General features: G+C 43.4%; 3 protein-coding genes across 5 annotated transcripts; 1 reads left to right on the top strand and 2 right to left on the bottom strand.

The window, feature by feature from the left end:
* Window positions 1–9,030: 9,030 nt before the first annotated feature.
* foxe1 (forkhead box E1) lies at window positions 9,031–12,260 on the top strand. The gene is made up of 2 exons (XM_088373485.1): window positions 9,031–9,354; window positions 9,503–12,260. Exon 2 carries the CDS (start codon window positions 9,526–9,528, stop codon window positions 10,588–10,590), a length of 1,065 nt encoding a protein of 354 aa, XP_088229611.1. The 5' UTR covers window positions 9,031–9,354; window positions 9,503–9,525; the 3' UTR covers window positions 10,591–12,260.
* spag5 (sperm associated antigen 5) lies at window positions 11,380–21,617 on the bottom strand. Of its 3 annotated transcripts, none has more exons than XM_088373482.1 (25): window positions 21,475–21,617; window positions 20,667–20,737; window positions 20,448–20,561; window positions 18,374–20,232; window positions 18,104–18,296; window positions 17,914–18,030; window positions 17,702–17,794; window positions 17,495–17,629; window positions 17,306–17,425; window positions 17,131–17,223; window positions 16,886–17,020; window positions 16,481–16,574; window positions 16,242–16,389; window positions 16,077–16,127; window positions 15,827–16,001; window positions 15,617–15,738; window positions 15,288–15,456; window positions 15,075–15,210; window positions 14,759–14,996; window positions 14,219–14,351; window positions 13,812–13,892; window positions 13,593–13,742; window positions 13,273–13,347; window positions 13,118–13,198; window positions 11,380–12,870 (listed from the first exon to the last, which is right to left on the bottom strand). In XM_088373482.1, exons 2-25 carry the CDS (start codon window positions 20,691–20,693, stop codon window positions 12,799–12,801), a joined length of 4,611 nt encoding a protein of 1,536 aa, XP_088229608.1. In that variant the 5' UTR covers window positions 20,694–20,737; window positions 21,475–21,617; the 3' UTR covers window positions 11,380–12,798. The 3 variants fall into 3 exon arrangements, with proteins under 3 accessions (XP_088229608.1, XP_088229609.1, XP_088229607.1); XM_088373483.1 differs by lacking the exon at window positions 21,475–21,617 and adding an exon at window positions 20,986–21,058 and having other exon boundaries at window positions 15,075–15,207; XM_088373481.1 differs by lacking the exon at window positions 21,475–21,617 and adding an exon at window positions 20,986–21,057.
* On the bottom strand, window positions 21,257–23,665 carry trmo (tRNA methyltransferase O). Its single transcript, XM_088373484.1, has 6 exons — window positions 23,480–23,665; window positions 23,024–23,160; window positions 22,777–22,951; window positions 22,343–22,500; window positions 21,765–22,241; window positions 21,257–21,674 (listed from the first exon to the last, which is right to left on the bottom strand). The coding sequence occupies exons 1-6, from the start codon at window positions 23,575–23,577 to the stop codon at window positions 21,430–21,432; spliced, it is 1,290 nt and encodes a 429-aa protein (XP_088229610.1). The 5' UTR covers window positions 23,578–23,665; the 3' UTR covers window positions 21,257–21,429.
* Window position 23,666: the final 1 nt, after the last annotated feature.

The raw sequence follows: 23,666 nt of genomic DNA on the forward strand, positions 1-23,666 counted from the left end.
GGAAAACATATTGGAACGCGGCCCCGAGGACTAGAGCTTGACACCTGTGACCTTTGACCATGATATTTCCCTAATAAAGTGGCCTGTTATTAGGTACACTTGAAAATGGCGGTGTACCTAATGGAGTGTCTGTGTGATTACCTCGTTAAGCGCACCTGCGTGAAAAGTTTTTGGTCACTTTCACAGTCCGCAAGAGCTAAAACTTTTCACGCACCTGCACTTAACGAGGTAATAACACGGACACTACATTAGGTACACCGCCATTTTCAAGTGTACCTAATAACAGGCCACTTTATTAGGGTGCACTTAACCAGGGAATCTTGGAAAACATGTTGGAATGCGGCCCTGAGGACTAGAGCTTGACACCTGTGACCTTTGACCATAATATTTCCCTAATAAAGTGGCCTGTTATTAGGTACACTTGAAGATGGCGGTGTACCTAATGGAGTGTCCGTGTTGTTACATCGTTAAGTGCAGGTGCGTGAAAACTTTTAGCCACTTTCACGTTCAAAAGGAGCTAAAAGTTTTCACGCACCTGCACTTAACGAGGGTCATTTGGAAAACATATTGGAACGTGGCCCCGAGGACTAGAGCTTGACACCTGTGACCTTTGACCAAGATATTTCCCTAATAAAGTGACCTGTTCTTAGGTACACTTGAAAATGGCAGTGTACCTAATGGAGTGTCCGTGTGGTTCCCTCGTTAAGCGCACCTGCGTGAAAACTTTTAGCCACTTTCACGTTCAAAAGGAGCTAAAAGTTTTCACGCACCTGCACTTAACGAGGGTCATTTGGAAAACATATTGGAACGCGGCCCCGAGGACTAGAGCTTGACACCTGTGACCTTTGACCATGATATTTCCCTAATAAAGTGGCCTGTTATTAGGTACACTTGAAAATGGCGGTGTACCTAATGGAGTGTCTGTGTGATTACCTCGTTAAGCGCACCTGCGTGAAAAGTTTTTGGTCACTTTCACAGTCCGCAAGAGCTAAAACTTTTCACGCACCTGCACTTAACGAGGTAATAATACGGACACTACATTAGGTACACCGCCATTTTCAAGTGTACCTAATAACAGGCCACTTTATTAGGGTGCACTTAACCAGGGAATCTTGGAAAACATGTTGGAATGCGGCCCTGAGGACTAGAGCTTGACACCTGTGACCTTTGACCATAATATTTCCCTAATAAAGTGGCCTGTTATTAGGTACACTTGAAGATGGCGGTGTACCTAATGGAGTGTCCGTGTTATTACCTCGTTAAGTGCAGGTGCGTGAAAACTTTTAGCCACTTTCACGTTCAAAAGGAGCTAAAAGTTTTCACGCACCTGCACTTAACGAGGGTCATTTGGAAAACATATTGGAACGTGGCCCCGAGGACTAGAGCTTGACACCTGTGACCTTTGACCAAGATATTTCCCTAATAAAGTGACCTGTTCTTAGGTACACTTGAAAATGGCAGTGTACCTAATGGAGTGTCCGTGTGGTTCCCTCGTTAAGCGCACCTGCGTGAAAACTTTTAGCCACTTTCACGTTCAAAAGGAGCTAAAAGTTTTCACGCACCTGCACTTAACGAGGGTCATTTGGAAAACATATTGGAACGCGGCCCCGAGGACTAGAGCTTGACACCTGTGACCTTTGACCATGATATTTCCCTAATAAAGTGGCCTGTTATTAGGTACACTTGAAAATGGCGGTGTACCTAATGGAGTGTCTGTGTGATTACCTCGTTAAGCGCACCTGCGTGAAAAGTTTTTGGTCACTTTCACAGTCCGCAAGAGCTAAAACTTTTCACGCACCTGCACTTAACGAGGTAATAACACGGACACTACATTAGGTACACCGCCATTTTCAAGTGTACCTAATAACAGGCCACTTTATTAGGGTGCACTTAACCAGGGAATCTTGGAAAACATGTTGGAATGCGGCCCTGAGGACTAGAGCTTGACACCTGTGACCTTTGACCATAATATTTCCCTAATAAAGTGGCCTGTTATTAGGTACACTTGAAGATGGCGGTGTACCTAATGGAGTGTCCGTGTTATTACCTCGTTAAGTGCAGGTGCGTGAAAACTTTTAGCCACTTTCACGTTCAAAAGGAGCTAAAAGTTTTCACGCACCTGCACTTAACGAGGGTCATTTGGAAAACATATTGGAACACGGCCCCGAGGACTAGAGCTTGACACCTGTGACCTTTGACCATGATATTTCCCTAATAAAGTGGCCTGTTATTAGGTACACTTGAAAATGGCGGTGTACCTAATGGAGTGTCTGTGTGATTACCTCGTTAAGCGCACCTGCGTGAAAAGTTTTTGGTCACTTTCACAGTCCGCAAGAGCTAAAACTTTTCACGCACCTGCACTTAACGAGGTAATAACACGGACACTACATTAGGTACACCGCCATTTTCAAGTGTACCTAATAACAGGCCACTTTATTAGGGTGCACTTAACCAGGGAATCTTGGAAAACATGTTGGAATGCGGCCCTGAGGACTAGAGCTTGACACCTGTGACCTTTGACCATAATATTTCCCTAATAAAGTGGCCTGTTATTAGGTACACTTGAAGATGGCGGTGTACCTAATGGAGTGTCCGTGTTATTACCTCGTTAAGTGCAGGTGCGTGAAAACTTTTAGCCACTTTCACGTTCAAAAGGAGCTAAAAGTTTTCACGCACCTGCACTTAACGAGGGTCATTTGGAAAACATATTGGAACGTGGCCCCGAGGACTAGAGCTTGACACCTGTGACCTTTGACCAAGATATTTCCCTAATAAAGTGACCTGTTCTTAGGTACACTTGAAAATGGCAGTGTACCTAATGGAGTGTCCGTGTGGTTCCCTCGTTAAGCGCACCTGCGTGAAAACTTTTAGCCACTTTCACGTTCAAAAGGAGCTAAAAGTTTTCACGCACCTGCACTTAACGAGGGTCATTTGGAAAACATATTGGAACGCGGCCCCGAGGACTAGAGCTTGACACCTGTGACCTTTGACCATGATATTTCCCTAATAAAGTGGCCTGTTATTAGGTACACTTGAAAATGGCGGTGTACCTAATGGAGTGTCTGTGTGATTACCTCGTTAAGCGCACCTGCGTGAAAAGTTTTTGGTCACTTTCACAGTCCGCAAGAGCTAAAAGTTTTCACGCACCTGCACTTAACGAGGTAATAACACGGACACTACATTAGGTACACCGCCATTTTCAAGTGTACCTAATAACAGGCCACTTTATTAGGGTGCACTTAACCAGGGAATCTTGGAAAACATGTTGGAATGCGGCCCTGAGGACTAGAGCTTGACACCTGTGACCTTTGACCATAATATTTCCCTAATAAAGTGGCCTGTTATTAGGTACACTTGAAGATGGCGGTGTACCTAATGGAGTGTCCGTGTTATTACCTCGTTAAGTGCAGGTGCGTGAAAACTTTTAGCCACTTTCACGTTCAAAAGGAGCTAAAAGTTTTCACGCACCTGCACTTAACGAGGGTCATTTGAAAAACATATTGGAAAGTGGCCCCGAGGACTAGAGCTTGACACCTGTGACCTTTGACCAAGATATTTCCCTAATAAAGTGACCTGTTATTAGGTACACTTGAAAATGGCAGTGTACCTAATGGAGTGTCCGTGTGGTTCCCTCGTTAACCGCACCTGCGTGAAAACTTTTAGCCACTTTCACGTTCAAAAGGAGCTAAAAGTTTTCACGCACCTGTACTTAACGAGGGTCATTTGGAAAACATATTGGAACGCGGCCCCGAGGACTAGAGCTTGACACCTGTGACCTTTGGTAGATACATGGTTTCATGGAATACCTAACAAGCGAATAGGGAGAGACCAATGCCAAAATGGTTTTATGGGGGAGCACCAAGAAACTAGATTGGAAATTATTTCCTGGATAAGAATTTAGAGTCGCCACAGAGATTCGAACTCGAGTCGCTGGGTTCAGAGTCCAGAGCACTAACCACTACACTATGGAACCTTGACTTGTGAAGGATGGTAGATACATGGTTTCATGGAATACCTAACAAGCCAATAGGGAGAGACCAATGCCAAAATGGTTTTATGTGGGAGGACCAAGCAACTACATTGCAAATTATTTCCTGGATAAGAATTTTGAGTCACCACAGAGATTCGAACTCGAGTCACTGTGTTCAGAGTCCAGAGGACAAACCACTACACTATGGAACCCTGGCTTGTGAAGGATGGTAGATACATGGTTTCATGGAATACCTAACAAGCGAATAGGGAGAGACCAATGCCAAAATGGTTTTATGGGGAGCACCAAGCAACTACATTGCAAATAATAATAATATACAAAAACGATGAGGATTTTTTTTTCCTGAAATACCACTTGTTTCCTCCAAAGCAACTCCACATATTTTCTACAAATCTACAAACAATTCACTTTGTGTGTAAACAGAGAGAGGAATTGAGATCTCCCCCCTGAGTAGCTTTGCAAGATCCACGCAGGCTGGTGGAACCTGTCTGCTTGTGGATCCTTTCACCTGCATTAATCCCGGAGACGGGCGCACCCAGCGCCAGGCCCATTGTGCAGGCCGTGCCTCTCCACGCATGACGGCACTTCTAAGCTCCAAGTTTAGGAGCGTAGCGCCGCGGCCCAAGTCCCGTAACGGCAAACGTGCACACTCAATGGTCCTCGGTCACAAGTCAATTAACGTCTTGTCTCAGTGGCTGTTGTAAAAAAAGTCGACACGGACAAGCTGGTCGTTATTTCTTATGGATTGAACATGAAGCAGACTTTAAACATTTTGAAAACTGGTCATAATAGGTAGAAAACGTGAGAACCACTTCACGAAGCGACACAAGCGTTTTATTAAACAGAAGAGCGTAGATGGAAAATTGTCTCATATGATACGCTCGCCTGTCGGAGTGACTGACTGCTGGCATGCACAAGACGCGGCTTGCCTTTGGCTTTTTGACCTAAGTACACATAATCCGCCCGTGTCAGTGATTGAGGAGGTACAAATCCCTTTGGTAAAAGACACACAGGTGGCACCGCAAAGGAAGCGCATACCGATCTCGTTGCCATACCGCCGCTCGGCTGGCCGCCGACCAAGCCGGCCTGAATGGAAGCAGCCGCGGGGAACCATCGCTCAAAAATGTAAGAGATGGATGGATGGATGGATGGATGGATGGATGGATGGATGGATGGATGGATGGATGGATGGACAGACGGATGGACGGATGGAGAGGCATTCATTTCTTACAGTACTTCTACAGGAAATCAAAATCTCCTCACATAACTGAAGAGCCTGAACATCAAGTCGTCACAATGCGTGTCGAGCCGAGCCGAGGTCCTTTCCGCAAGTGCTCTCGAGGAGTGTGACAGCTGAGAAAACACGAGTGTGCGGATGGAGGATCTGGGCGGAAGCCGCCTGAGTGCCTGCGTCTTCCTGCTCGCCAGTTGGAGGATTTAGGCGGCGCTGAAAGCTGGAAGGGAACACAAAAGCTGCCACAAAAGCGACGGTTACATCGAAAGCAGCACTTAGCATATGTTCACAAGAGCTGAGGAGTGAAGGGTTGCTTTTTTTAGTCGTCAAACTTTTGTGCAAACTTCAATTAAGTTCAATATATTTGTTGTGTTGCATTTTCAAGTGTTAGGCTGACACAGTTGCTGTGAGATCTGCAATCAGGCGTGAAAGTCACGGCGATGAACTTCGGGCAAGTCAAAAGGCCCCGTGAGTCATTCGAAGAAAAACCTGAACTGCAACCCACAGGGAGAATGCGATTGTCCACCTGATAAACTTCTGAGAAGCATCAGCATGACAAAGATAATGTAGAAAAACATCACTGCACGAAAAAGAATACATTGCTGACTTTCACAATTGTGATAGCATTGTATTCCATTTTTTTTAAGGTTAGGGTTAAGGAATCATGAAGTGAATTCAGGGCAGACCGTGTGTGTTCTTCAGTTATGTAAACCGGCCTGGGATGGGAACCAGTCAACCGTCGGACTTTGCATCTCCAACAAGACCTTGCAGCTGCTAATGCAAACACACACACGCTTGCACATGCGCTTCAGATTAAAGTGCAACATTTGCAAGTCATAAATTCACTCATATTAACTATATATAATGAATACACAAACACACACACATATATAGACACGTATGCTCTGCTGTCAGTTAAGCATTACGACACCTGCGAGTGCGTCTGTCCGTCACACTGTCCTAATGCAAGTGTTGACATTCAAATGTCTCATTTGTTTGCCTTTGTTTGCTTCGTCTGGTCAAAGTCAAAAAAGCAGCACGGCACACAAAACGGCCCCACCCCACCGTGAAGCCGCCATTTGCGTCTCGTGACGGACAGCGAGAGCCGACGACACCCCCCCACACACACACCTCCCATCCAGCTCTGGTTCTCTGCTTGGCTGAAAGCAAGAGCTCGCCATGAAGAAGACCTCATCACGTTGACAAACGCCAAAGATCATTGTAAAGTGGAGCCGAGGGCTGGCCCAGGCTTGTCCGCAATCATCCCTTGGTGCAATGATGTGGTCTTTGCAGCATGCACGGCCAACCAATATTTTCATGATTACCATTTTACATTAACTTTACATGCATTATAAATTTGATAACCCTAATAACAGCTTCAACAGTTAAAGGCATTACCGATAGGTTACTAGTATGATTCGATAAGAGTAACAATTATCACACTCAAAAAATGAATAAAAAAAAAAAATCTAACTAATTTTCTTTTTTTATTTGAATAAACGGTAGAAAATAATTTATAAAAAGTTTTCATTTCATGATATACTATATGTATAATTATTGTATTATTTTTTCCATATTTTATTTGTCATTTTCTAATAAAATTCAGTGCATGCTAAATTAATAAAGTAAACTTTTATTTTATATTTTTTATTGCTGTGTTTGTCACTTTACTGCAATTTGCATCAAAAATTATTTTTGAAAAAATCTAAGTACATTGCACAATAAAATATTTTTTTTATTTATTTTTTTTGCTAAGCGAAAAGACGCATCCAAATAGTTTACACCTAACAAATGCCTTTACTGGCGTAACAAAGCACACCTGTCATACCGATCATCTGACAATAGCAGAAAGACACGCTGCTGTTGACCTCTCACAGATGTCAATTCATATTTTAATGCGACAGCATAGAGCAGATAAAGAAGTTGATGGACAAATATCTAGTGCACACATTGTACGCTGGCCAGATGCTGATGCATGAGCAAACTATGGCAAATATGAGCATGAGCGAGCTGGGAAACGAGTCAGGCTCAATTGTTCGCTGCCACCCAGCGTAAGAAGCCGTCTTAGGGTCTAGGGTGAGGCCGCCCGAGAAAAAAACCCCGCCTGTCAAACGGCTGTCAAGCGGTAAAGTAAGCACACAATCAAATGCGTATTATCGTAGGCAGCAGAACGAATATTCCAAATGTTTACACGTAGCTTAAGGAAACAGAACCTGTTATTAGTGTGAAATGTCCAATTGGAGTTGTTTGCAGTGCACCATTGTGGTGTTAATTGTGTGCTCATTTATGTGCTAGTCAAATATTTACATCAAGTTCCACCTAAAAAAAAAAAAAAAAAAAATGCTTAGCTTGCCAAATCATGACTAACATTGGAATACGATAGTAGGCATAATCAAAACGAATAGTTTAATTCTTTAATTATGTATTTATTGTTCGGAACTCTAACAATATGCACAGTTTGATAATATTAATACCGGGCTTTAGGAAATTGATTGCTTATGTATTAATATTAGGATATGTGAATTATTTGTAACTATTTTTGTATAACTTGCAACATAGTCGTCGGGGCAGCCCCCGGGCAGCATGACTGAACCTTTCATCGGCAGCTAACCCGGCCGGCCGGCGCTCTCTCAGCACGCGTTGAGAGGTTGGGAGTGTTTGCGAGCGTGTTCTTTGCTGTTTATTTTGGGGATTAAGGCGCTGGAGCCCATCCTTGTTGGGTCCAAATAGCTGTTCTCAGTCAGTACGTTTACACGCACCGAGGAAAATCAGCAACCACAGTGAAGGCTTGCAGATTTTTAAGTTGTTTTTTTGCAGTATATTTACTGTAAGCTAATTTTCATTAGCCCATCTTTGGAGTTTTGCATTTTATGTTAGCATTAAGCTAGGTGGCCTACAACTTTTCCCATCTCAAACTTCTCCACCATAATGGGAAGATTATTATTTTTTTAAATACGCAAAATTATTCACATAAAATACGTTAAAAAAAATCGTTACATTCAGTTTACATAAGTGATTTCTAGATGACAGTGACAACCGCAGTACATGATAAAGGAATAATCTCCGTGATAAATCAATGGCCTGAAATTTGCATGGTGACATCGCAGGTTGAAAAAACACACAAACCAAAACACACTTCCATGCCTCAAATGCAGCTGCCGTGTTTCAGAGCGGGGGCAAAGCAAACAAGGTAAGCCACGTAGAAAAACAACATGCGACCTAACTCGCCGCTAAAGAGGTCCTTTAGGTTGGCGGCTTCCAAACGAGGATCATTTTTGAAAATAAACTGAGGTTGACTTCAAGGGGGGGGGATTTACATAACAAGGAATTATAGCAAACCTAAGGAGCGGGGGCCAGATCTGGCCCGCCACATTATTTCATGTGGCCCATAAAAACAAAGTTCCTTATTTTATAGTCTCTGATAATAAAGGATCCCAGCAAATCAGGGACTTTTTAGGGGTAATTTTGAGGCCGTGGACATGGTGTGCGTGTCTTTCACTACAATTACAAATTATTTAAGGATTTATCAATACCGCAATCTCAATTGCTATACTCAATGGGTGTTAGCGTTAAGCTAGTGGATTTTCATAAGACTAAGTCATGCAATACCAGTATTTGGTTGCTAACAACTATAAAAAAATATTTCAAGAGTTTTTTTAAACCGACTGGGAGACATTTCAAGATACATCATTTGTTGATGTAGAAGCGTCCACCAGCGTGCAAAGAGTCACGCGGGGAGCACTTGATGCTCGCAACGGGGAGGTGTGGCCCCTCAGTTACTCACGGTGGAGGTAATCCCTCCCAAGCACTTCTGTGACTCACGCTCAAACACACCTCAGACGCCACGCATGGAGGACGCATTGTTTGCCACTTCCACCTGATCTCAGAAAACGCCGGTGGGAACGAGCTCGAATGCGCCCCGATCCCACCGCTGGGAAAGCTCAACTTGTTTGACCACCTTGGGAAGAAACGTTTTTGGACACAGACCGTGACTTACTGTCAAAAGACGACTTCTTGTTTTGTGCGACTGGAACTATCATCGAGATTGCAATCTGTGTCTACCACAGGTTCACCTCACGAGTTTTCCATTGCGGGCCTTCCTGTGGAGCCTACGACAGAAAGTTAAAAAGTTAGTTGGAAAGATGGTTTTGTTCATTTTACCTGCCATCATCTGGTTACTTACCATAATGTGAGCTAAACAAGGAATTCGCTTCTTTAGGATTGGAACCTTGCTACTTGTCGACTGTAGATTCACTTTGTGATTTGTTTGATTGTAGGCTTTCTTGAGGAATCAAAAATAATGCCGGTGGTTAAAGTAGAGAAAAACCCTCCGGCGGACACATCCTCGGCGGTCCCTGACCCTCCAGAGGAGCAGCCCCGAGGTCGACGCAGGAAAAGACCCCTGCAGCGAGGCAAGCCGCCCTACAGTTACATCGCCCTGATCTCCATGGCCATCGCTAACTCCCCAGACCGCAAGCTGACGCTGGGCGGCATCTACAAGTTCATCACGGAGCGCTTCCCCTTCTACCGGGACAATTCCAAGAAGTGGCAGAACTCCATCCGTCACAATTTAACGCTCAATGACTGCTTCATCAAGATCCCCCGGGAGCCAGGACGCCCGGGGAAGGGCAACTACTGGGCCTTGGACCCCAACGCCGAGGACATGTTTGAGAGCGGCAGTTTTCTGCGGCGGAGGAAGCGCTTCAAGCGATGCGACCTGAGCACCTACGCCTCGTACGTTCAGGAGAATCCGGTTTTCACGCCGGTCCAGATCACGAGGTCGGCGGCGTACTCCAACGCGGTGTACCCTAACATGACCGTCAGCCCATCCTACGGGCAACAGCTACCCTCCGCCTACTACCCTTCGCAGTCGCCTCCCGGCTTTGGCCCGCCTCAGACTCGCATGTTCAGTATCAACAACCTAATCGGAACTCCGACCGGCATGCTTGGTGCTCAGGGGCCGGACGGGATGCAGCAGCCCGGCCGCAGCTTTACCCCCGAGGGGATCTCCAACGGATCCAGCCCCTGTAGTCTGGCACCGCCGAGTTTTCAGAGTCAGACGTGCGGGGGCACCGCCCCGCCCCGCTCCACCCCTTCCATACACCCGGGGTTCACCTATCCCGTACCGACCCACCAACACCACCACCATCACACCGCCCCTCAGGGACCCTACGGACAAGGCCAGAGCCAAGTGTACGCCGCCTCCAGTCGCCTGGGCTCCTCAGGCGAGACGGAAGACCCCTACAGTAGGGTCTCGCCAGTACAGTTGGGGTCTTTCTCCCAGTACAACAGCGCCAATGCAGGAGGTTACCTGCGACACCCGCCCTACACCGGGAACATGGACAGGTTTGTGTCTGCTCTCTGACGGTTGACAACTTGAGACAATTTTCTAGCGCCTTTTCACTGTCTTCAAGATATTCGACCAGGACATTAAAATTCAAGGGGTGTCCAAACTTACACATACGAGAAGATCAAAGGAAAATCTTCAGCTTTAATTTATTTGACAAGCTAAAACCAATCCATTAGTTAAGACAAATATATGCTCAGGAATCAATTCTAATAGGTCAATATTGAAATATTTGGACAGCAAATAAAATTAAAGCAGATTCTGAAAGATTTCTTTTAGATTTTTGGGTGTCCGCAGCCCTCAACAATAGAACCGGCCCTGTACTGAGCCACAGCAGACTTACAGCTTCACATTCACAACCAAAATAACTACTAAAAAAAATAGCAAGTCACGCTATTTCTTGCTTTAATTAAATTAGATTTGTATTAGTTATACTTTGGACATTTTTTCGTGGTATACAAATGCAGTCTAATGTTTGTACACCCTTTGAGAGGTACTTGAGCCAAATATTTTTTTATGCATTCCTGAGGACAAAATAATTTATCAAGTTAACCCTTTTTCCACCTTGGTCATAATGAGCTCTACACAGTAAAAGTCCTCTTTGTGGCATGCAAATGTAAATAATAGTTTAGACTGCTTGTGGGTGTCCTGATGGACACATTTTAGTTCTGTTTAACCCTTAATTCAAATGAAATTAATTAAAATCCCACATTTGTCAGAAACCACTAATATTGTCCACGTACCAATTTTGGGTGGCAGAAGTTTACACATCAAACATGAATTATTTTTATATTTATATTATATGGATTACATCTGATGGCCGCTCTATTAAAGAAATACTTTTTTTGGACACGTACTACATAATATTGTAGAGTGCGGACTTCTTAAAGATAAAATTTGTGAAGTTCAAAAGACATGTTTTTTTTTTTCATCACACAAACCATCAATAGTGAAACACACTTCGGTCATTCAAAAGTTAAAAAGAAAAAAAAATGCTGCAAAATAAAAAATAAATAAAATTAAGGGTTCTTTTTTTTCCGTAAGTTATTGGGCTTGATGGCTTTGCAATAAGTGTCTTGTATGAAGAGTTTTTTGGGAACTTGTACAGCACATTTCTTGAAGAGTAAAAAGTGGACTTCAACAAGTGTCATTGGTACATTTTTTCGTGTCTGCAATGTTTTCTCTGTTATTTTGGAGACACACTTTTGGATCCGCCGCAACACTTCAGATTCGGCTAATCTACTCGAACCGTGCGTTGACTTCTAACTCGATAGTTCAGTCTCGAAAAAGGCTTGAGAAGTAACAATTGCAGTAGTTGTGTCTCAACACAGACAAGATGAGACCTGACAGGATGCACTTCGTTAGCCTGAGACACTTGATTACGTGCCAGGGAAAGAAGACGCAGTGATTGACGAGGCTGAATTGTGAGGCCGGTGGAGTCTTGCAGTTTAAAAGGGCAATACAAAAAAAAAAAAAAAAAAAGATACAGTACAAAACATAGCTGGGTGATTCTCAAACTGAAAAAAATGAAGCTTCAATATCACATTACAGCATTGTTTTTTTTTGCAACATTATAAAATTTTGAATCTGTTTATGTGCCGGTCCTTGGAAAATTGTAGCCCTGTACCCAAAAAGTTGGAAAACTTTTATTATAGCTGTCATAAGTTTTTTTTGTTCATGTTATATTTTTGTTTCTTTCACATCTTTAGTCTCCCATATTCACAAAATTCTAAGAATCACTGTACGTTTGCTATATTAGAAAATGTCCTGACATGGGCTGTTAAACACCCTTTTATTTTTTTAATTATTAAAATAATTTCTTTTTAGCAACAAGCCCCAAAAGAAAGTCCCAATGTCCATTATTTTTCTTAAAATTGGATCAAATTAAGGAATTTAGAAAATAAATTACTATTGAATAATATTAAATATTATAATATAAATTGTAGCAGTTTGACTTTTTACAACATTCTAAATATAAAAACAAACGAGAACTGTCACGCTCACTTTCTGTTGGTTTTAAATGTGATTTGACACAAAATAAAAATGACCTTTTGTGCTTATTTAGATTTTGTCTAACTATACTAAAATACTAAATTACACTGGACCAAAAAAAAAAATCCTTTTTAGTTTGAATATTTATTTACATTAAACTTTAGAGAACAAAAAGCGCTTAAACAAACACACTGAATGTATAAAAAGCATTGTAAGAAAACAAAAAACAAATGATCAGCCTAAATAATCTAAAAGCTGCTGTAGCTGCTCACACTTCTTCGCCGCCTCGGGCAATGACCGCAGCGTCTACAAGCAAAAGGATTTTTTTTTTTTTTTTTTTTTTAAATATCATATATATATATATATATATATATATATGATATTTAAAAAAAAAAAATTATATATATATATATGATATTTAAAAAAAAAAATTTATATATATATATATATATATATATAATATATTATATATATATATATATATATATATATATATATATATATATATATATATATATATAAATTAGAAAAAATAGAAAAAAATGTGACATACCTCACGGACTTTATTAATCATGTTGTTCAACATGTGCACTTCATTCTCGCACTTCTGCTGGTTCATTTGTTGGATTTGTTGCTATGAAGAGGCGACGCTACACAGTGAGTTTTTTTTTTTCCTTCCGTGCGTGTGTGTCTGCGTGTATCACTTACATGTCTCTTAGCCCGTTCGAGCAATTTGTGCCTGGTCTGCTCCATCTCCCGAAGGCTCGTCTTCAGTCGATCCACCTGGATAGCATCAGAATCTTTATATATTGCTATTATCATCACTTCAAAATATGACAGTGAAAGCTCCAAACTAAAATGGTTATTCGATGAATAGTCATGGAAGAATAAGAGAAAACAAAATGTTGACAGTGTATAAACGAGGCTTCAAAATCGGTTTCCAGACATTTTGAGCAGAAAATGTATTTTGGGCATAGCTAGATAGGTAAAGTAGAATTGCAGTCCACAGAAAGCCAAGATGGTCGTACCTCTTTTAACAAGAGGAGTTTCTCTTCCTTCACATCAACTTCGCCGGCCGTCTGTCCGTCAGTTTTCCTGAACTCTGCGCGCAGGATTTGAACTTCTGTTTCACTTTGTTGGAGGGAGCGACGTAGCTCCGTTGTCTCCTTACGCAACTCCTGATGGGTGGGGGGGATACATTATTGCATGTGACAAGAATCTATAAATAATAATTTCGGGGTTCTTACATTATAATCCAGCCTGTATTTGATCATCTGCTCCTGGGCCTCTGTGACATCATTCATCAGCTTTGTTATCATTTTTGAATCCTGTCTCGAGAAAACAATCAGTTCAGTGTCATTAAATGAATTAGCCGCTTGAAATTTAGAGCAATCTGAACAATGCTATGTATGCAATGAATGTAAATTGTTCATACGGTATTTTAGCTGCACGGGAAATAGTTTCGTTGTGCTTCTGTAAAATTAGAGAAGTTCTACAACACCGGGTCAACAACATACTGCCCGCTTTAAGGACGCAGGAATAAAAATCGTCAGGGTCATGCACAGGTCTTTCAATTGTTAATTCAATTGTTAATTCCAGGCGATGGGAATATGTCTTCAATGCACTGTCAAAAAAAAGAAGTGTTGCCTCCAACCTGAGCTTGCTGCTGGAGTGCTAAATCGCAGCGCTCTGCCTGGCTGCGCATACGGCTCAGCTGAAGCTTCAGCTCCGACTCCTCCGCCTTGTGCTTGCTGTTTGCGTCCTGCAGCGCCATCTGCTGGCTAAAACTAAAACAAAGAGGGACGCTTAAATATACCTTTGCTTAAAAAAATAAAAAGTCAAACGTTCATTCTCAAATAGGAAAATTATAAAACGAAAATTTACAGATCTCTATCAAAAGCCTTACCATTAATATTTGTATGGGTGAGGGGAATTTTAAAATGTATTTTTCTAAATGATATGAGGCTTTTTTGTTTTTTTAAATAAATAAAGGCTTCCTGGTTATTCAAACTTACCCCTAATATCTTAATAATAATGTCATTATTTATTCATAGTCTATTATCCAAAATTATAAATTACAATAATTTTGAACAAGTGTCTTGCTCCTAATGTGATTTTATTTAAATTTGTATTTGTTTACGCAGCAGACGAGAATCAAGAATCTGTACTGCTTAACACGTTCCGATCGACTTACACGGTGTGTTGCAGTTCCTCCAGGCGAGCGTCTTTGTGTCGCTGCACAGACTCCAGCGTGCCGACGAGCTCCGTGACCGTGTTGCTCAAGTGGGCCAGCGCCTCCAGCAGACTGCTCTGCTCCCTCTTTTCCTCATCATCAGACTCCTGCGACACGAGCTTCTTTTTCGGGGTGACCGGCAAGCGTGTGAAGGCACTGCTCTTGCTGAATATGCTGTCTCTTGGCGAGTCCGTGGAAACTGAAGAGACAATAACAACAGCGCTTTTGCATGCTTGGAACGATAAAATTAAGTTTTGCAGCCTTGATTTAAGATTACCGTCTGACGTGTTGGCTTCTTCCTCCTCCTCATTCTTGTCAGCTGTTAGAGCAACCATGACGCAGTCTACAAAAGAGCTGGACGGCTGCCGCTGGTCCACTTGGAGGGCCTGTGACAAGTTCTTCGGTTCTGGCTTCTGAAACACATTGGTTTCAGTCACGATGCAAGGACGGCAAGGGTTAAGCGAACAATAATGGGTTAAGTTCCCTTCACCTGGGCGCCGAGAGCATCATGCAGCTCGTTGGTCATCCCTCGCAGCGTGTGATGCAGCAGGGTAGTTTCCGTGACGGCCTGAGCGAGCTCCTCGGCCCGCTTCAGCTGGGCCGTGCTGGCTCGTGACCGTTCTGCCTCCAGCTCCTCCTGCATACTCCTCTTCTCTCGCCTGCACACATGCTAAACGTCAAGTCGTGGGCACAACACAAATGTCCCCAAATGTCCTCGAGTTTGAAAAATAAAATAATTTTTCTTTCCCTTCAATATTTCGAGCTAGATAATTTGCTTTGTGTTTGAAATGGAACACGGCAGAAAGGCTGATGGCTCACTGTAGTTGGTAGAGTTCAGCTTTCAGGTCTTCACACTGGATGTTCCTCTCGTGCAGAACCCTGGACACGTTCTCGCTTTCGGCAAGCTGGTCCCGGGCCATCTCGTTCTCCGCCTGCAGGAACTGGAAGCAAATTGATCAATTAAATCGCAACTTTCAAAATGACGGTTTGCGAATTCCGTAGACGGTGACTCCAGCGACCTGAACCCACCTCGTTCGTTTCCGCCGCGTCGCTGAGCTGCGTGCAGACGTCTCTCAGTTGCTGGATCTGTAAACTCTGTGACTGCGAGAGCGCTTGCAGCCGGGACAGGGCCTCCTCTTTCTCGGACAGATTACGAATGAGCTCCTCTGCCCACTCTTCCGCCTGGCACAGTGAAGACGCCAAACTGGGCAGAAAAAATTGGAGGCATTTAAATGAATTGTCTGAATTTCACCAAACACTTTTTGGGGACATAACTTACTAGTCTGCTTTTTCCTTGGCCTGGCTTGCGTCTTTTTGTGCCTGCTCCAACCTGGAACAACATTTTTAACACCTCCTGGGTTTTGCTTGTGTCAATCAGACAATCATAAAAGTGCAGTACACTGTAATCACCACTAGGAAGTTCCACTTTGGAGTTTCTACATACTTGGATGTCTCCTCGGCCAGGGTGTGCTCCAGGAAGGTGTGGGCTGCTGTGGTGGAGGACACGGTGGCCGACATTTCTGTCACGGTACGCTCAAGCTGAGCTCGCTGCTCCTCGTGCTCCTTCAGCTTTTGACGCAGCACGCTCATCTCTGGGAAGCAGGTAAATAATAATATTCAGAATTTGAATTTCACTTGGCAGCTCTACCCATTTACACTGCAGCTTTCTCTTGTGTATTTTACCTGAAGTCAAAATAGTAACCTGCAGGTTTAAATCACCAATCTGTTCTTGGGCAGTTTGGAGATTTAATACGGCTTCTCTCAGCTCCTCTTCCACCTGTATGTAAAAAAAAAAAAAAAACAGATCACAAATAAAAACAAAAATCAGAACGGAATAAGACAGCTTTTAGCTGGGTGATTGTGGTAATTGATTTTTATTGGCAGGACAATTTTGCAAAATGTTTTTCTTTTTCTGGGAAATTTTAGTAATTGATTTCTTTTGGCAGGACAATTTTAAAAGAAACGTTTTTCTTTTTCTGAGAAATTTTGATTCACATCATTGCTTTGAAAAATGAAACCCTTTCACTGTTTGTTTGGAATCAGAAGAAATGAAGAAAATGGATTTCTCGCTGCTTATTCCAGACTGACCTGCTCTCTCTCCTCTTGCACTCGCTCTCGGGCTGACATGTGCTGATCTCTTTCTGTCAAAGCGGCCGCCGCCTTCTCGTTCAGCTTCACCAGCATAGGGGCGGACCGCTGCACGAGGCTCCTGACCACGGACAACTGCAACAAGATTAACAATGAGGAAATAATCAATGTGACCCTAAAGAATTATGGGTGCTAATTATTAGCAAGCCAGCTAGTTCAATAAAGCGCAAATTTGTTCAACTCACTTCTTGAGTCAAATTGGTCTGATCTTCCATGGTTTGGCACAGAAGATCCGAAGCAGAGTTCAGGGTTTCACCGCTCATCTTGTTTAGTGCAACCTGTGTGGTGTTGAAGATAAAGCGGATTTAAACTCGAGACATCTTCAGGGAGAACGTTGATCAGCAGTGAGTTTGATTTCACCTGCTCTGGGAAGGTAACATTGAGCGCAGCCAGGAGTTCCTGCTGAGAGCCGATGCTCCTCTGCAGCGTCGCCATTTCGCTAGCGCAGTGAGTCCTCAGCTGCTCCACGGTACTGAAGGCCTGGACACGGGCCAACAAACGATTGAAATGGCCGCCTCCTCCTTCTCACATGCATTTACGAAGGCTTACGGCTTCCTTGGACGTCTGGGCGTCTTCCATCCGAGTCTTCATCTCGTCTCTTTGCCCGAACGCTTCGTCGACCTTCTGCATCATTCGCAGCTGCATTTCTTTGAACTTCGTATACAACGACTTCATCTCGCCATACTAAAAGGAGAACATTCATTAAGCAAAAAAAAATACAAATAATTGAGATGTTATATTTACAATAAGGCTTACGTGAGACGAGAGTGTTTGATGATCTTCTCGAACAAGCGCCTCCATTTGCTTTGCGTCAGACAGCGCTGCATCGGTGTCACCGGCCAAAGATGCCTATTAGATTATTTTCATATTATATTAGTGTAAGAAACAATGGAGAGTTCCAAATCTTGGTCTTTTTAGGTCAGCATATCAGATGGAAAAAAGAATCAGACAAGGAAGCCGAGTCTCACCATGGTGACACGCATGCCCTGCATATGCTGAACGAGTTCCTGCAGAGATCTTCCATCTTGCTCCAAGTTGCTAATCCTATTCAAAGCTTCCATATACAAGTCCCGATACATTGTGGTCTAAGTGACACAAAAAAAAAAAAGCAAAGACATGAAACAATGCTTTTGCAAATTTCCACAGTAGGTCATTCACCTGGCTGAGCTCTGTGTGCTCCGTCTGCACCAGCTTGTTCCGTAGCTCGGAGGGCGCCGGGGTCGCATGGGGGCCGCGTACGGCCCGGGCCGCTGCCAGCTGCTGCACCAAGGCCTCCACCATGACCATGCTTGACATCAGTCTCTGCTCCAGTTCCTCTCTGGGCACGCTATCCAAGCTTTCCTGGTGACAGCTGGCCATGCAAACAAATAAGGGAAACCAGTGAATGAGCCATGGAAATAAAAAATGTAAACAATTTCCAGTACTTACTTCCACAGGAGAGGAAGAGGATCTGTAAGCGTGCAGGCGTCCATTTTTAAAAATTCCCCCTTTCTTACAAACTCTCCCGACGTATTTAGGCTTCGGTCCAACTTTTTTATTGGGGTGACGCCCACGCCCACATTGGAGGACTTTATGGGAGGAGCAGCAGGAGCGACAGCAAAGTCCATCTTTCCTGACGCCAGGAGGAGAAACTCCGCCATTTGCCGTAGCTGTTGCTGGAGGGGACCATCCGGAATAAAAGGTCCAGCGGGAACCTTTGACCCCTGACTGTTCTTATCCTCGGCTTGTTGACCCTCTGGCTGGATCTTGTTGCTCAGAGTGGTCGAGTTGAAGAGGGGAGAATGGATCGGGCTCTCCACCTGGTCCGTCCACAAAGAGGCCAGCTCTGGTGAAAGCTCGTTCTTCTCAAAGTCAACAGCAGGATCCCTGCGAGTCCTCATGAGGGAGAGGGACGCCCTTCGAACCGGACTCATGAGCTGCAGAGCCGACACGACAGAGGGGCACTCCGACAGCACTTTTAAAACATCGGGCATGGTCTCGGCCAGGGGTTTCTCCACGGGCGATAGCGCGGGTGCTCTGTTTTCAGACAAACCAAGCGCGCTGTCCTTGCCCTCGCTGAATTCGAGATCTAACTGAACCTCGGGGAGCATCTTGTCATCGTCAAGCCTCTGTGGTGTCTCGTGGTCTTTTAAATGAATTGACTCAGGAGCCAGAGTCTTTTCCAGTGGCGATGGTGTAGAAGTCTCTAAAATGTCATCGTTTTGGTTTCCTTCAATTGGATCCACTGTGAGAGTTTGATTCTTGGACCCAGTTTGTTCTTCTGGAACAACTTGCCTGTCCATTTCGGTCTCAATGAGAGGATCAAGAGGATTCTTCTCCAAATGACTGATCTGGACATCAGCAGATAAAATTTGTGGATCTGAATGAGCGCTTGCAATTGGTTCTGCCGGAGGAGGAAACGTCTCATTTAACATTTGAGTGGCCACGGAAATGTCATCAAATTCATCTTGGACTGAAACTGAGGTGTCAGGTAAAGTCTGTAATGTCGGTGTGAGAGAACCCACAATGTCGTCATTGTGGCTCTTCTGAATGTCCTCCAGTGTGAGAGACTCGTGATGATGGAACTGGAAGCTTTCAGCTTGCCCTTCTGGAAAAGCAACAAGATCATTCAACAAAGCCCCTTCTTGTCCAAAAATGTCCATACTGGTCTCAGAATGGCAGTACGGATGATCAACGTGATCACTGCAGAGTTCCACATCAGAAGGTAAAAAGCTCAGCTCTGGATCACCGGTCGCCATGTGCTCTGCTGGCAGAGGAACTGTCTCATCTTCCACTTGAGTGACGTTAGGAATTTCCAACTCGCCCCCATCGCAAGTGAATGACTTGAATGTCACATCGCAGACTTCATTTGGAGTACCTTCATCTTGACAGTGGTAGAGATCATCCACATGTTTGTCGTCTATTACAAGAGGAATGGTTTCATCCGGTTGCCTGGAGGTTGCTGAAACGTCCATCTCACGGATGTCACGCTCAAAAAAATCTATCGGACCAGTGTTGGCTGGAACGACTTCACCAAAGGCTGCATTTGTTGACTCGGGGTGGCAATAAGGATGTTCCATGTGCATGCTGCAGATCTCACTGGTGCCCATGTCCTCATTTTCACAAGTGGCACCTATGGTTTGATCCTGAGGCAAGAAAATGTGGTCTTCTGTGCACAGTGAAGTCTCATCGGAAATCACCACTTCACCACTTGAGCAGATGAAGGATTTAAACGTGACATCGTCTATTTTGATGGTTTGCGTCACATTGGATGTTAGAGGAGAACATGAGTCAAGACAAACATCCTCCTGTTGGTTACAATAATTGTGTTAGTGTGGCGCAAAGGCAAAAATCACACAATATATGATCAAATCTTAGTTTTAGCGCAAAAATAAATATTCTCCTTGTATTAAATATATTTGTTTCATTTGATTGTACTTTTATAGCCAGTATTTTTTAGATGTACATTGTACAATTATAAAAATGTGAAATGTTTTTAGATGTTTGAAAAGGAACATGGTACCTTTTCCACTTTTGACAGTGATTTGGAATGGCGTCTCAGTAGTGGCGTAGACAGATGCTGCTTTTCATTCTCCAAACTTCTTAAAGGAGGCCGCTGCTCACATCTCGTGGAAGGCTAAGCATCCAAATGAAAATATAAATACTGGAGTAAAGCACTGTAGTAAAGCACTGTACTTGTTAGCTTGACGATACTAAAACGATGCAAAAATATAACTCTTACCGAGCCTTCCACACTTCGACTTGGCATTGTTGGAGTACAACTATTCGGCTAGTATCAGCAAGTTGGGACACCTAATAAAAGAAAAATAATTACGTAAAGAGATCGTACTTGGACTTACGTGACAAAAGAAGAGACACGGTTTGATGATTTGAAGTCAGCGAATTGTTCCTACGGTATCTATTGTATAAAGTTGTCGCGACGGAATTAGTTTACTGTTTTTTTTCCTAGCAAACCTACAAATGACGAAAACTTAAAATAATGCCGAAAATATGTCTTTCGGCTTTAATTAAAATATAAAGACAGAGAAGAAGCGTCAAACCTCCAGTGAAACCGTCAACAAGCGCGTTTCGTTCAAAACAGAAACAGCTGCGTTTCTATTGGCCCGTTTCTTTTCTTCGGCGTCTTATCAAGCACGTATTTGAACTCAGCTGGGTAGAGCTGCCACCTACAGGATGGTATGAACCCCACCCCAGAATGTCGACGCCGATAGCGTCTGTTTTTTTTCATAAATAATATATAATTTTAAATACGCATAAGTAATTTGGCGTTTCTTTCGTGCCATTCTGAATAAATGTTATATTATAATAATGTTAAAGAACAGTTTAGAACTTTTATTTAACTGCAATTGGCTGACGCCGAGCCAGCTGACATGGGTTCCAGCACACAAAACAGTACCAGAATTTTTTTCCATACCTTCTACTATATACAATGATTTTTTCTTGTACAGTCTAGAATTCAAAATGGTAGCCATAAGCAGATCATTCTACATGGAGCCAACGGGGCTCTGAACAGGTCGAACCCGTAGCACCTCTGCGAAGCTTGGTCCAAACCAGCAGGTTATGTCAGCAGTGTCCAGGGTGAAGAAAAAAAGCTTTTCTTTGCATCGAGTTCTCCTGTAGACCGACCTCGGGTCTGCGGACAGCACCCCTCGGATGGCGGCGGTAGCCTCGTCTGAACTACGCAGAAACTTGAACCTCGGACGATCCCTATCAGAGGGATCTGGAAAGCCTGAAAAGTTCGTATTAGAACTCTTAAACTGATCCATCAAGTTTAAACCACACTTTAGCGACTATTGATTTGGAGAACAGGACTAAATACCTGATTGGATGGAGGGGAGGAATTCTGCCAACTCTCTCTGTGCGTGAGGAGTGAAGCGCACCTCCAGGCTGGTGACTGGCGGCTCCCTGATCCAGCCAGCGATGGTGCTGGAAGCCTCCTCTGTGTAACACGGCCGCTGGTCCTGCTCAGTCCCCCGATGATCTACAGAGCTTCGCTTGCAGTCATAATTTACCTGAGTGAGCTCCCGATTGCTCAAGTAGGCCTTCGCTTCCTCTAGCATAGCGAAAGGGTCCACAAGATTTGGACTATCATCAAATTGACCGTCTTCTAGATCCTTCAACAGTGCTTGTATTGGTTCATGAGGCGACAAAGGGGTGGGATCTGGGTTTGACTGGCAAAACTCCAAGTCTATGGTCTCCCGACTGCAAGGGGAGTCGTAGTCAGGGATGTAGGGTTTAATATCCAGCACAGGGGTGCCTGCAATCATGTCAATGTCTGATAGAAGGATTGTTTCACCTAGAAAGGAAGCAGAAGAAGTGTGAACGCAGAAATATTAAATATGATCTGATTCGTCGACTGTGGGGGCAAAATATGTCGCCTTTAAGGTTGATACGCACCAACAATTTTGTCCAGCTTTGCAAGAGTCAGGCCCAAAGCGTTGGGCCGATGTGGACTGCGAGTCGAGTACAAGCCGACCCTCTCGCCGTTCAGCCTGGGGGGTTTCACTTTGGCTTTGTGACTCAAGTGGCCGTTTTTGTGGAAGAGAAAAATAACCCTGCCGTGAAAAGAAGAAAATATCATGAGACTTTAGAGCAGTGAGTGAAAAATGCAGCCTCTCTATCTTGGCTGCTCGGGAAACTTTTGTTTGGTTTAAGAAAGTAAAAGGCAGTACAAGTTTGGGGAACTTTTCTAGGGAAGTAAAAGTAAAGAAGTTAAACCACAATCCACTATTTTAGACACATTTTTACACATATGTGTTTTGTAAAGTTGTGATGCAGAAGTGAGTTGGAGCTTTAAAAAATACAAAAAACACACCAGCAAATTAACCTACCAGATATGAGAAAATTGTTCCAGCCCTAGCAAGGCATGTTCAGGGTTATTGAAGACACTGTGCTGCAGTCGCAGTTCCGCCCTCGAGGAGCCACAGACGGTGGGCTGCCTGGGCGTCCCATTTTTCTCAGAGAAACAGGAATGAATGTAACCAATTGGCAAGGTTTGAATTTTTCCTGCAATAGCACAGACGATTGTGGGTTTGCAACAGTGAAAACAGTCTATTGGACATCTGCTGCCATTGTTACCGTGCTCTAAATCTGTCTGGGGTGAAGAAGATGGAGGTTGTTTTTTCTTCAAGTCCCCGACACCAACCTTGGACACAGCAGACTCAATAGAAAGCAAATGTTTGCGATGAGCTCTGTTTGCAGACTCCAGCATCTGCCTGTTGGTGAAGGGTAAATTATGAGAAAATTTGTTCCTCTGTTTACATTATAAGTTTCGTTCCTACGGTGGCAATCTAACAAAATTTGTAGTTGAAACATGCATTATAAGGCCAATAGTAAAATCGTAAATACAGTAAATACTTATATTTAAAATATTCCAGTGCATCAAAATTTTGCTATGTTGGACAGTTGTAAACCTTTAAAAAAAAAAAAAATTATAATGTCATGCCAACCAATGAATTGTTTACACATACTTTGACATCGTACTAAAATGCAGTTTACGACTTTTAATAACGTTTCACTTTCAAAGCAGCCTACCGAAGATTCTTGATTTCTTTTCGCATCACAGACACTTGCTGTTTCAATTTATCTACATGTTCGACGCAGCAATCACATATAGGAGCCATTTTCGACATTTAAATGTACAAAAATATCGCTGTGCTGAGTTGATAGCCAAAAGCTAACGGCTAAAGTGCACTTCCTCTTGAGTTTATAATGGCAACTC

Source organism: Syngnathus floridae, chromosome 4 (assembly GCF_059516105.1).
Source record: "Syngnathus floridae isolate MCC-2025c chromosome 4, RoL_Sflo_1.0, whole genome shotgun sequence".
NCBI lineage: Eukaryota > Metazoa > Chordata > Actinopteri > Syngnathiformes > Syngnathidae > Syngnathus > Syngnathus floridae.

Bases quoted from the DNA above. Each gene is read 5' to 3' on its own strand.
- foxe1 (XM_088373485.1), top strand. From the start codon at position 9,526: ATGCCGGTGGTTAAAGTAGAGAAAAACCCTCCGGCGGACACATCCTCG.
- spag5 (XM_088373482.1), bottom strand. From the start codon at position 20,693: ATGCCAAGTCGAAGTGTGGAAGGCTCG. The intron at 17,795-17,913 runs GTGAGACTCGGC...ATAATCTAATAG, and splicing joins AGGGCATGCGTGTCACCATG to GCATCTTTGGCCGGTGACAC. The intron at 17,426-17,494 runs GTAAGCCTTCGT...GCCCGTGTCCAG, and splicing joins CCCAGACGTCCAAGGAAGCC to GCCTTCAGTACCGTGGAGCA.
- trmo (XM_088373484.1), bottom strand. From the start codon at position 23,577: ATGTCGAAAATGGCTCCTATATGTGATTGCTGCGTCGAACATGTAGAT. The intron at 22,952-23,023 runs GTAACAATGGCA...GTGCTATTGCAG, and splicing joins CCAGACAGATTTAGAGCACG to GAAAAATTCAAACCTTGCCA. The intron at 22,242-22,342 runs GTGCGTATCAAC...CTTCCTTTCTAG, and splicing joins AAAGCTGGACAAAATTGTTG to GTGAAACAATCCTTCTATCA.